At 49.6% G+C, this 13397-nt stretch overlaps 1 protein-coding gene across 11 annotated transcripts in view; it reads left to right on the top strand.

The window, feature by feature from the left end:
* The first annotated feature begins 1267 nt into the window (after positions 1 to 1267).
* Positions 1268 to 13397, top strand: part of ank1b (ankyrin 1, erythrocytic b) — a 34851-nt gene continuing 22721 nt past the window's right edge. For 9 of the 11 annotated variants that reach the window (XR_008696260.1, XR_008696256.1, XR_008696255.1 and 6 more), the window contains exon 1: positions 1268 to 1750. Coding sequence is in view for 3 of the 11 variants with exons in the window: in XM_029168351.3 (XP_029024184.1) it covers positions 1625 to 1750 (126 nt within the window). In the remaining 8 variants the exon portion in view is untranslated. Of the gene's footprint in view, positions 1751 to 1946; positions 2102 to 13397 lie in introns of those variants that run through there. The other 2 variants (XM_029168352.3, XR_008696257.1) reach the window with 2 other exon arrangements.

Below are 13397 nucleotides of genomic sequence, written 5' to 3'. Positions count from 1 at the left end.
TCTGCTGCGCTGAGTCCGTCTGTGGCCCAGTCTCACAATGAGCAGACTTTATAATGCCACAGATTCCCACCCGCCAACGCATCAGAGATGTCAGTGAATGCACCACGACGGGGCTGCAAGCTCGTGCACAGAAACCTTTCACCGCTCCTCGTGCTGGACGTGCGTGCGTCCCTGGAGGGCATTTTCAGCGTAGGAATAGAAAGCTATCAGCAGTCAGGCTACAATGACAGACACTCCACTGGACCGTTCAGCTCCGTAGGCAGAGCTACAGTATGCGGTAATGGAGGCTCTGGCTATATTTTATTTATTACCTTCAGCTTAATAGATCCATTAGCATCACTGGCAGGAAATAGGAAGCCGTCGGTCAAATTGAATATGGAAACACAAACTCAGTAACACTAATCACTGGTGTTTATGTTATTTGGTTAAGGGGTTTGGTGGAAATGGTGTAAGAATTACTGTTGTTGTTGATTGATGGTGCTCTGCTGCCGTTGGCGACTGTAACATATGTCCATTCTCAGTCTCGTCACACGTTCTGTCTGTTGCACGTTACATTCTGCAGACGGCTGATGTTGCAGCGGTGGGAGGGGGCGTAAATGAGTGAGAGACTCCCAGTTTGATGCCACTACATGCTCTAAAGCCAGTGCATCATAAGCACTGAGTGATAATTAGAATTCAGACTTCAGTGTTTACTCATCTGCTGCGCCTCATGTGACGACCACTGGAAAGAGCTGGAGTGAGAGGGAAAGTGCATGCATTTTATATGACGCGTTCGTGCCGTTAATGTTCTACTCTCACATGGACCGTAGGCTGGTGCTTCAGTGCCGTCCTTTCATGTGGATTAGACCGAGCTACGTGGTGAAGAACGAGCACCCAGACACCAGTGTATGAGACACAAGACGCTCATTATTTAACAGGCCTCCATCTCTCTCTGTTCTCTCTTCATCTGTTTCAGGAGGGAGGTGCAATCGAAAAGGCTCGGCTTCAGAAGAGAAAGGAAAATATGCAATAATAATGAGGGATTCCGCAGCTCAGCCGCCCTCGTCGTCTGTGCGTCCCTTACGCAAGAGTCAACAATAGCGATCGCGCAGGGGGAAAAAAGCCTCAGCAGAGAAGAATCCTGTGCATGAAGAGGAAGAGCAGCAGGACATTTGACAGTTAAAAAGGGGGAGCGCTGCAGCAGGAGCTCCGCCGCGCTGAACGCCAGACTGCGTGACTGCTCTGTGCGAGCGGAGGGAGGAGAGAGGAGAGGAGAGGAGGGAGGGAGGGAAGGAAGAAGGGGGGAGGGGAGGCAATTCAGCGCAGTGCAAGCGGACTGGATCAGTAGCAGCCGCGACACAGGCAGCAGCATCAGCACCACGAGCTGTAGCATCTTCCTTTGTGGCTGCTGGAGGCTGTGTTGTGGCTGCGACGAGGCATCCACGCGCACGCACGCACGCACGCGCACACGCACGCACTCGTTTGCGCGGGTCGCGCTACAAACACGCATGTCGTGGTGGCCACCGGGGCGCAGGTAGCCAGTGACGGGGCTCCGGGGACAGAGGGACGCGGCCGGCGGTAGCGCGGACGGGAGGAGGGCTGGAGCCACGGCCGCTGGAGCAGACGCGGCACCGCACGCGGCACCATGGCACAAGCCGCCAAGCAGCTCCGCAAGACCAAGGACCTCGCCGAGGCCGCGGCCCAGGAGCAGAGGGAGAAGGAGGAGGAGAAGATAAAGAAGAGGAATCGGTCCAGGGACCGCAGGCGTAAGGTACGGCCGGCGTCTCAGGAGAGCGGACGTGACGGCGCTGCGTTTTCCTCCATCTTCCTCCGCTGCTCCCGTCTCCATCCTCCAGCAGCCCGGCTGCCTTTGCTGATTCCGGGCATGCTTCGCGACGGTGCAATTCCACATGCATAATTACACGGATGCTCTTGCGGCCTCAGCTGGTGCGTGCGTGCGTGCGCGCGTGCGTGCGTGCGCACAGGTTGTGCCCGCTCGGGCCGTTCGTGAGCTGCTGGAGGAGAGGAGGCTGATGCGTGGAGGTGTTTCGGCTGCCGCTGCTTGACATGGGTGCAGCTCATTCATATTAATGCAGTGAGTCCTTTGTGCTGCATCCAGTAGGTGAGTGTTTTCACCTTTAGCATCTCAGGCTTGTGCTTCCTGCTCTGGGCTTTAGCGTCTTCCCCCATATTACAGATTTTTTTTTTCATTTAGGGGAGATGTAAAATGGAGGGGGAAGATGGAGGTACTCTAATAATAGGAAGCCTTTGAACCCATCTGTTTGTCATTGTTGGGCGACGGCTACGATACAGTAGAAAAATATGTGCTTGTGCAGTATATGTGCTGCTGCCAGTAGTAATACTGGTATAAATCCATGGTCTCCCTCCCTCCTGCTGTGCCTCCAGGTGCGGCTTTTATTGCTGTTGTGCCTCCCTGCACTCGCACTAAGAAGCTGCGCGACGAGAGCTCCTCGTTTCTACCAGCGTCTTCGTCAACGGCCTCCGAGTACTTTTGTTTTCGACTGGTTGCAAACGCTACGATGCCGATTCTGCTTGTGTTCTGTGGGCAGCGTCTCGTCGAGGACATGCTGTGTTTATGTTTTATGGAGCGGCAGAGAACGGACCCGCGTGTTGAGACTCACTCGCTGAAGTGTGGGTGTGTTTTTGTGTGTGAAATGCTGTATTTATACATTATTTATAGCTCTTTTAACATAAACAGTGTCTCCGTCCAACAGTTACTCAGTGATGTCTTCTGTTCAGGGTCCACGGTCGTCTGTATGTACAAATACTAGTGCACTGTAGAACCCAAAATATGGAACATCAGTGTTGGTCATCGTCGTTTCACAGACTTAAGGCAGAAGTTGATCAGTGACGAGGAGCAGTTTGCAGGGTTGTGGTTTGAAACCCGCTGCTCTGCCTGGCTCTCACCTTGGCACCAACCTGTATCTCCGCACTTTCCTCCTCTGTGACTCCGTCTTTCTAGCTCCACTAAAGTGTTGCTATGCAGCCGGAGGCCGTGAGGCAGAACCGGGCAGGTCCTGATGTTCGGGCTTGTTAATTACCTCGAGTGGATGTGAATCAAAGTCGGCAGCGCGGCCTCTCTCTTCCCGTCTCCTCCCTTTGCTCAAAGGTCATCCACTACAGTGCCAACAGATCCTATCATAAGTCTGGATGGACTGGACATTGATGTAATTAGGGAATCTGCAAAGTAAGTGCGGGGGCATTGTGCGAACTCTGCTTTGCTGCAGTCGCACAGCGGATCATCCACGTATCGATTGTGTATCTGTAAGGTCCTTTTGCGTTTGTCCGATTTCTGTCATTGCTGCGTCTACAGTGAACTCCAAACAGAGGCAGATGGGTCTATTCCGTACAGTCACTTCCGTGGTGCTGTACTGGAGCGTCTGCATCATATTCGCTTGTCTTTCGGTGAATTCAGTCAATCACCATCCGCAGTCGCGTCAGTTTGACATCAGTCGGGTGATGCTTTGTGTCGTGTGATGTGTGAAGCTCGTGGACGTGTGTTTGCTCCTCGCTGGCTGCAGCGCTGTCACTGTGCATGACCGTCCGACTTCCGACGGATCGCTGCTGCATCACTGGGCTCAAAGGTTCTGTTCGGCCGAAGGGTCGGGCCGGATGTGCCGGTTTCTCGGCTCCCGTCACAGTCTGGGACCTTTAACGCTGAGTGTCTGCTGTAATTTCCATCTTGATGTAGAGATTGAGTTCATTTTAACTTCTCTGTGATCAGTGAGACTAATGCTGGACAGGAAACCGTTTCGTGGCTCAGTTTGGTCCAGAACTCTACATTTTCCCATTTCCGCTTGGCTTGCACTTAATAAAGTGTATCAGAGGATCTGCTAATGGACAGAATGTGCTCTTTGTGTGCTGTGTGTAAAGCAGCAGAGCTTCAGGGCGTCTCATTTCTCTTTTATGTAACCTGATACCAAACCCTAATTAACCAGAAACTTCTGTTTTCTGGGCTTTGTTAATTAAACGTCATATCAACTGCAGTACATACAGTAAATAAATAAATCCAAATATTTTAAACGAGGACAAAAATCATCTCTGCTGCCTTAAAGTTTGATGCAGAAGTTTCACTGCACGGTAGAAATATTTGCATCCCACCTGAACTCCAGAGGATTCAAAACACAGCTCACGACACTCGTGCAACTACTAGAATTTCCTCTATACAACTTCCTTTCAGGGTTCCGCCATGTACTGGAGCTGAGAGGTGCATCCAGGTCACACGTGGCGAAGGACTCTTACTGCGTTATTCTGTAATGGCTGGTGTGTGAGTGAGGCTTTTCCTCCCCTTTGAGTGAAGGAAGGGCAGGATGAGCCAAGGTCGAGTGCAGCAGCGCAGCATCGCAGCATCGCAGCATCGCAGCATCGGCGCCGCTCGAAGCAGCCACAGGCTATATTTACCTGCCAGCCTAGGATTACAGCATCTGAGCCGCTGCCATCCATCTACGTGCCCACCGCCGCGGCGCTGCCGTAGCTGAGCACCTGCGCTCACGCTGTATCTGATGTTGGCCCGGATCTTCACCTGCTCAAACAACAAAGAGTCCCTGAACCGAAACAAGATGGCCGATGCTTATCAGGCCTCACGGATGCATGATCTACGATGTAAATGTCACGTGTTTTGATCTGGAGATCAGAATGATGGTAGACGACTCCTATGATCAGCACCAGGACAGTTATATTACATCTGCGAACGTTCTCCGTCAGTGGCCGTATAAGCAAACGTTATGCACCTATTGCATATTTAGCATTTTAGAAGCTGCTGTCACATCATGGATCCAGTGAGGCTCAACTAGTTCCGCTCCTCCTTTCACATTTTCCCACCTCACGGACTGTAGATCTGCATCCGTACAGTCTCCTGTGACCCTGGGGTCACTCAGCAGGGGGCCTGACGTGACTGCCGCCGCGCTGGCCACGGTGCGACACCGGACGCGGCTGATGGACGACGGCGAGCGCGTGCCTCGGCTGCTGATGACACGTTTAGTTGTCGACCAGACGCGCGGCGCTGCGGGCGAACGAGCCTTGAACGGGTGCTGAGCTTCATTCCCGCTCGCAGTTTGTCTGAGGAAACCACATCAATAGGAAAACATGCGTCAGGCAGCAGCTCTGTTCCAGATGCTTCGCATCCGAAGCAGCTTCGTTTCAAGAGGAAGATTTAAAATTACCAACTGTTACAAAACACACACACTGTAAATGACCTACATACAATATATACTTAGCACTAATGATGAGGTCATTTACAAAATCAGCACCGTGTGAGAATGGTTAATTCCAAAGAATCATTAGAGGAAGAGTGGAAGTGATCCAGGCTGGCACAGTGCCACACACACACACGCACACACACACACACACACACACACACACACACACACACACACACACACACACACACACTAGAACTGGAGCTGGGCATTATGTAATGGAATTAGTGCTCCTCAAGGTCTACGTGGATCATGTGGCCTGCAGGAGCCCGCTAATGCACTGGAGCAGCCGCTCGCAGGCACACTCTGCCTCCATCACCCCACCTCCATCATCCTGCCTGCATCATCCTTTGTCCATCACCTCACCTCCATCATCCTGCCTCCATCACCCTGCCTCCATCACCCCGCCTCCATCACCCCGCCTCCATCATCCCGCCTCCATCACCCCGCCTCCATCACCCTGCCTCCATCACCCCGCCTCCATCACCCCGCCTCCATCATCCTGCCTCCATCACCCCGCCTCCATCATCCTGCGTCCATCATCCTGCCTCCATCACCCCGCCTCCATCACCCCGCCTCCATCATCCTGCCTCCATCTCCATCACCCTCTCTCCATCACCCCGCCTCCATCATTCTGCCTCCATCATCCTGTCTCTATCACCTCCATCACCCCGCCTCCATCATCCCGCCTCCATCACCCCACCTCCATCACCCCGCCTCCATCATCCTGCCTCCATCTCCATCATCCTGCCTCCATCATCCTGCCTCCATCAACCCGCCTCCATCATCCTGCTTCCATCATCCTGCCTCCATCACCCCTCCATCACCCCACCTCCATCACCCTGCCTCCATCACCCCACCTCCATCACCCTGCCTCCATCACTATGTTTCGCTGCCTAAACACATGCTGGTGCTGGCTAATGGGGACAGGAACTGAATGGTGTGAAATCTAGGATTTCCGATGGACATGGAGCTGTGGGGTCGTTCCTTCCATCTACTTCATATTGTGGACATTTGTGGGGTTTTTTTCTAATGCACTGCAGTAATTTGTCACGTTCTCCAAGCAGCTTTGATTGATGTGACCGACTTCCTGTTGATCAGCTTGAGACGCGTGTCGGTCCGTATCCAATGATGCATGCAAGTGTCATTATACGTAATTAGGTGTGCATTATGTGTGTGTCTGCGTTTTGGAAGTGAGTGTCAAGTGTCACTTGGATTCGCCCATTTTCTGCAGGAATAAACGCCCCTACTCTCAGTAACACAGACACAGAACCCGGCCCACTTACAGCTTCTCCACCTGTGACGTGAGCAGCAGGCTGTTCCGTAATGTGCATGTATGTTTCCCAGCACTGTAGAGGAGCTGAGTTGGAAAATCCACCCTGCACGTGCATAAATACTTAATTGGTAATTTAATTTTAGGCTCTTAATGGAAGAGGAGGAAACGCAGCAGCTGTTTGTGTCACTTAACTCTCTGCTTCTAGTACCTGCTGCTACTTTCTGAGCTTTCATATCGTTCATTTGTTTGTTTTAAATTTGACCCCACATCTTATATTTCATTCAGGTTATCACACATGCAGGCTGGTCGGTAACAGACATACTGTGGTGGAGCTCACCATACCCAGTGGTAAACTGACTGTTAATTTACAGCTCGTTGTGCTGATTCAGCCTCATTAACCAACGTGGGGGTTTTTGTGCTCCCAGACTCTCTGCTACACGTCCGCCTCCCTGTCGTCATCCATTCTTACATGTTGCCCTGTGATTGAATCCTATTGATTCAACATGGAGTGTGCGTGTGTGTGTGTGTGATATCAGGCAGAGATTCTGCACATGTAGTAACTCTTTCACTTGAATGTAATTCCCATTTTCCTCGTTCTCCTGCCTTTTATTCAATGCCGGCACAAAGATGAATTGGACAATTGTTCACCAACAGACACACAGAACAGTTAAGATACCAACACAGTGTTATGCCAGAAGAGCTTAGCAGCAACCGATGGAGATATGAATCTGCGGCAAAGAACACATATTGGATGAAAACCCAGAACATCGTTTAGCGTCTTCTCTCGAGGACCGCCGTTGGCCGGGCATCGTCTCGCTTCTGTTTACTTGCTGTTAGCGTCTGTTAGTGAAGTCAGGAGAGGCTGAAGCAGAGCCAGGCGCTGAAGTCCTGCTTCATGGTCGTCAGTGGACGGGACGCGGCCTGATTCATTCATCTGCTGCAGACTCACAGCTGCTAGCGCTCCCGGGTGACGCGGCCATAGACGCATGCGCTCTGCGGAGCGGAGACTTTGGGTCCGACCGGAGCGAAGCTGAGTCTGACTCGGCTGTTTCGGGCGGTGCGTCTGTCTGACAGGGTGACAGCGTGTGTGCTGCTGGCTCTGCACCAGCGCTCCCACGGGGAGCGACAAGGTGAAGGGAAAAACAGCCCATCGCGCATTCCTTTAAAATATGCACATAGCGTATAATACAGGCAGCAGCCTAATCCTGCGTCTGAGCAGGCCGAGGTCACAGCTCCCAAAGAAACGCCACAGGTCAGTCAATCTATGGGATTTCTGCTTCCTCCACCGCTGTGATGCGCAGTATTTTGACACGCGCGGCATAAACTGTGAAGCAGCTGCAGCTCGATGCAAAAGCACAAAGTCAGCTTGTCTTACAGTATATTTAGCCCTCCCTGGTGCAAAGGTTTATCATAGCATGAGCATGGATGGGAACATACTATGAGCTACTATTCACTACATCTACTGCCTCTTTACCTCCTGTCCTGTTTGTCTGCAGTGTCCCAGCGCCTGCTAGTGTGTGTGATGGTTCACAGTCAGACAGATTCATTCTGGCACCACGTGCTGTGATGCTCGTAGTGCTCCTTTGGCCTTCAGCCCCTTTTTCAGTAGGTGAATTAGTTTAGAACAGGATTCATTTAATATTCTGCGTCTCTCTCTGTGACTCGCGTCTCTAATCTGGACTTTATGGAGAATTGCATTTCGCAGCCCTCTGGGGACGGGCCACTTGCTGCCGCTCTGAATTTACTGCCGGCGCGTGAACCCCGGCCGGACCTCGCGCTTCGGGCCTGACCCGAGAATCTGATGATGGTCCTATTGATGAATGGCTGCTCGAGGGATAAAAGTCCCCTGTTAAACATGCACAGAATGCTGAGTCAGAGGGAGCGGCCTCAGGGAACAACTGGGATGCCATGAACTCCATCAAATCAGCAATGACAGTTCACAGTTAAGAGAAATGCATGCTTTTTGTACAGTAATTGCTTAGTATTTTGCGTTTGAAGCAGGTGAGGACGGAAGCTTCGCGTATCTGTGACCTCCTGTGATCTTGTTTTCTAACTCCGTGTCCTCTGTTACTTTTCATTCCTCGTCCTCCCTCGGTTCTTCTCTGTCCCATCCCTCCTTCAGCATCTTGCTTGGTGGTACAGTGTGACTGCACCCACTGGGTGATTAGTGAGGACCTGCTGTCATTAACACAGACACGCACAGTGTGAACCAGATCATGTTGAACCTACAGCTGAACACAAGAATAAATATTTAAATACATAATTATTACATTGTGAAGCAGCTTTTCCATAGTCTTTTAACTATTTGTCAAAAAAGTTATAAATAGTTTTTATATTATAATACTATACGATAATATGCAGAAATCTCTGCTGTTTGTCTGTCATCTGCTGCTTGAGAAGGAATGAATGATTTAGAACAGATTCTCATCCCGTGTGGAGCGTCTCAGGCTCCGGGGGAGAACTCAGGGTGGAGGTAGTTTATTTATGAGATTGTTGGTTTGCATTTGTGTCCGACGGGGGGAGATTTGGAGTCGTTTTGCGGTGGGAGGGGTGGATTCGTGTGTGGTTTGCACGCGTGGCCCTGCCAGCGATGAGCTGACACGCATGTTGTGGTCATTACATCCTGCAGCGAGGAGCATATGTCAGCTTCTCCACCGCCCATTTGCAGGACTGTATGAAGTAACACGTCACAGCGGAACGCAATGCGTTCAGTAAAATGCGAGGCGCGGGTCAAAGACGTGTCCCGGTGCTGGTCCGTGTCAGCTCCAGAACCCTGTGTGGTCCTGGTTCCTACTGTAGCATGTGATTCAGTAGACAGTCAATCAACGTCTCAATGGGGCAGCAGCCTCGTCCCCCGACAGCCCCGCCCACATCTCCCAGCATCCATCGCTGCTTCTCAGGCGAATCACGACTCCCCTGACGTCTGAACTTTCATTCATGTCGTAAAAACGGGCCGGTGCCTTCGTGTTCATAGGATTTTGCAAAGCTAAAGTGAAGCATTGCCACACTGGACGTATCGAAGTCCAAAGGCAGTGACAGCGACTGGCGTTGGCCTGAGATCCCCTCGCGTGGCAGATGGGTGGAGGAGGACGAGGCGCTGGCAGGAACACAGAGCGGCGCGTGGTTCTCATTTGCTGTGAATGGACGTGGACCCATGAATAGACAACAGGTCAACGTTCAACAGGTCGACGCGTATTGATTTCCACACTCAGGCTCAACTTTCAGGAATCGCTGGCCTTGTCGAGTACCAGTGGGAGTCCACGCGTCTCAGGCCTCCGTCTCTCCCATCACATACGTCGCTTCCTCCCACTCATCTCTCCGTCGTTCTCACTGGGACCTGACCTCTGCTTCTCTACATGTAGATGACTGTTAGTCTGTTAGTGCTTCCATTTCTGCTCTATCAGCAGGAAATGTTTCAACATGCGTCACAGACACTGAACTCCCAGGATTTTATTACCTCTTACTGTTCTCTGTCCTGTGCAGTATGTCCTTCCCGTCGTCCACCTTTATCCCCATCAATCAGCCCCGCTCCTCCCTATGCTGACGCCTTCCTTCTGCCACATTGATTATATATTGGTCTTATGGGAGACAGTGCACATGCAGCTTCACATTAGTTATGCTCATATGACTCCCTTCCACTTCTTTCTTGGCTTCTTCCCTTCAAGTAAACGGAGTGTTGTGCGTCTTTATGCACAGTTGATGAGTCTCTGGGTTCATCGTTATGAAGGGCTTTAATCCAGCTTTCATAAAGCTTTCATTTTGGTCCAATCTAGAAAAAGAACACTGATTTTAAATCAACTTTCAGACCGTGCAGTGGTAGTTTGAACTCTAACCCTTAAAGTTGACTTGGCCCAAGCAGATTCACTCTTTCATTGGCCAAACAGCCTCAGGCCTTTTAGCAGATTGAGTTCATCCTCCAAGTTCTTAACCATATACACCAAAAACTTCATTTTGGTTAAGACTCATTGTGCAGCTCTATTTCTAGAGCCGTTAATGACTGAATTCCCAGATGATGTGCGACTTCCTGCATGTTATTAAAAAGCATTTTTAGATATCGGCTTTGCTGGCGGGGAACTTGACTTTTGTTCACATACTGAGACGGGGCACGGAGCCCAGAATGTCAGCACACAGTGATGACGTCAGCGACGGACTCTGAGGAACGGCTCTACCCACAATGCTTTGCTAGTAGCAATTCAGCTGCACTCATAAATATTGAAAGGTTATGAAATGGGAGAGAGAGAGAGAATGGAGTCAAAGTTGGGATGAAATACTGTAGAAAGGTTGGACAAAACGTGAAGTGGTGAAGAAGAATATGAATGGATGTGATGTGAAGCTGCCTCACCTTATTGCTTATTGTTCCCTCTCACTCTTTTACTCTCTCTAAGCAGAAAAGACTCGACTACAGTATCTTATACGTACACTGGAGGATGTGCCTTCAGTTAGACATTGAAATATATATATATATATATATATATAAAACAGGATAAAGCAGACTTTTAGTGTAATTAATGCGTTACCAATGCAGTGCCCTGACAGAGGCTATAAATATTTCACATACTCTCTTTTAGGCCAAAAGACATTGAAGGCAACAGGAAGTTCCTCATTTTGATGTCTCATCGTTTCTTGACTCAGAAAGAGCAAGTTTTGTTTTATATCAATCAAATTTTTTTTTGTTACATCTAACTCTTCAGCTAAAGTGGGGTTATTCCTCTGCTATCACGTCATGTCATCTCAGTAATTACACCCCCCCCCCCCCCCCCCCCCCTCCATCCATTATACTAACTGCTGTTCCTAAGGGTCGTGGGCGTCATCGGACTCGTGGGAGGGAGCGTCCGGAACAGGACCATCTCCAGTCCATCACAGGGTCAATACCTGCAGACAGACATCCATTCAACCCTATGTGCTGTTTAGAGTCACCAATTAACCCCCTGCATGTCATTGGGAGGACGCTGCAGAACAAACCACTGCGCTGCTGGGAAACCACCACTCCACTGCACAGTACTTCCCCACGGGAGCAGAGGGAATGCTTTAATTTGTACAAAATGAAATGCTTCATACTGAGACGTGTGGTTTCTGGACGCGCACGCAGGATGAAGCTCAGTCTCTGTCTGACGCTGAGTCCAAGCATCCATCCATCCATCCATCAATATCAGATCAACTCCCACTCTGTGCAGCCTGCTGGAATGCATTGATTTTTCATTCTCGGGGCTATGACTTCATCTTGCCTGGCACAGACGTGCTCTTGGATTGATCTGCGCTTCTCTGGGCGGAAATGTAAAATTACGACACCTGCTTTATTAACTGACGCCGCTGCGTTTGCATTTTCCACCACTTCACTTCATCCTGTGAGCGGCAAAACCTTTAGGACCAAAAACTTCAGTTTTTGATATTTACCTGTTTAGAGGATGGAGAGTTCCACTGCAGGACCTCGTCTGCTGCCTTTCATGCTGTCAGACGCTGCTCATCATTGACTCCAGCAGCTGTAGGTGTAAATCGTCCCCTCCCACGTTTGCTTGGGACTCTTTCTTTTGTGGGTCTTTGTTTAAACCCACGAGGGTTCATTACTGTGATGCGGCTCCCTCCCTGTTGCTGCCAACACTAACATATTGTGGCATCAGGGGCTATTTTTAGTCTCACTAACGTTGCCCGTGTGTGCGTCTGTAGGTAATTTATCTTCAAGTTCAGTGTTTTGTGTTACGTGAATGAGTTTCTTGTTCATGCTCAGTGACAAAAAACCTCTGTTGTTCCATCCATGTCTAATATGATTATTATTCCTTGTTATTCACCAAAACAGCTTTTAACTATTTACTTGCTGCATTGGTAAAACCTCTAGAGATGGAGTCAAATCTAACATGAACATATCTAATGCCTTTACTGTGTATTTTATTGTGTTTTTTTACTCCTTTACTCCCATCTACTGTGTGGATCTACTCTCACCTGAGGCAGTGGGTTACAGTATAGTACAGTGTACAACATGACCTTCATGCAGTTTACCAACCTGCTGAAGGTAAATGTCAGGAATGGGAGCGGCATCAGGACAAGGAAAATCAGATTGAGGTTCGAAGCAGCGCTGACTGATGCGAAGTGAGTGGTTTCAATAACTCGATTGTTTGGTGTAACTGACCCGACAATTACAAATTTAGCAGAATTGAAATGCGGGGGGTTTGATGTGCAGCTCTAATCCGTGCGATAGCGGGAATCCTGGACTGAGGGTGTGGTAGTGGTGGAAGTGGAGCGAGGAGGGAAATGGATTTCAATCCGAGAGCAACACGAGCGCGAGCTTCTAGAAGGTGGAAGATTTTTCATTTTCTGGTAAATGTGTTCAGCTCATGGCTCCTTGTGGTGTGAGTGGCTACACACACACACACACACACACACACACACACACACACACTCACACACACACCACTCATTGGCAAACACAAGTAGCTATTGATAAATGCTCATAGAAAACTGGTTCATGGAGCCGAGGTGAAGTCATGGGGGAGGAGAGACGCAGGTGGGAACTGTAATACATGACTTATTATTCCACAGAAAAGAGGAAATATATATAGTTACATAGCTGTAAGCTCCAAACCCATTTTCAGATTTGTTTTCAAAAATCCAGTAAAAATCTTAATGATGTAATTAGTTTTAAATGCCATGAAGTATCAATTACCAGTATGGATTATTAGAAAATGATGATGCAACATGAGGCAAACCCTACAATTTTGCACTGAATAGATTCTGTGTTGTCACTTGTGGAGGATTCATCAGTGCACACATGCATCACACTGTTCAGAGCAGAATGATAGACAGCGTATGATGGGATGTTTTATGCTGGATTGAATTACTGGAGGTCATGGTTCACATCAACAAAGAACACGTCGCTGTCCTGCATCAGCACCGACAGGAAATGCAGTTAAACAAAGCGAACGCAGTGT

This window comes from Betta splendens, chromosome 12 (genome assembly GCF_900634795.4).
Source record: "Betta splendens chromosome 12, fBetSpl5.4, whole genome shotgun sequence".
Taxonomy (NCBI): domain Eukaryota; kingdom Metazoa; phylum Chordata; class Actinopteri; order Anabantiformes; family Osphronemidae; genus Betta; species Betta splendens.
This window is presented reverse-complemented; position numbering and strand designations above follow the sequence as displayed.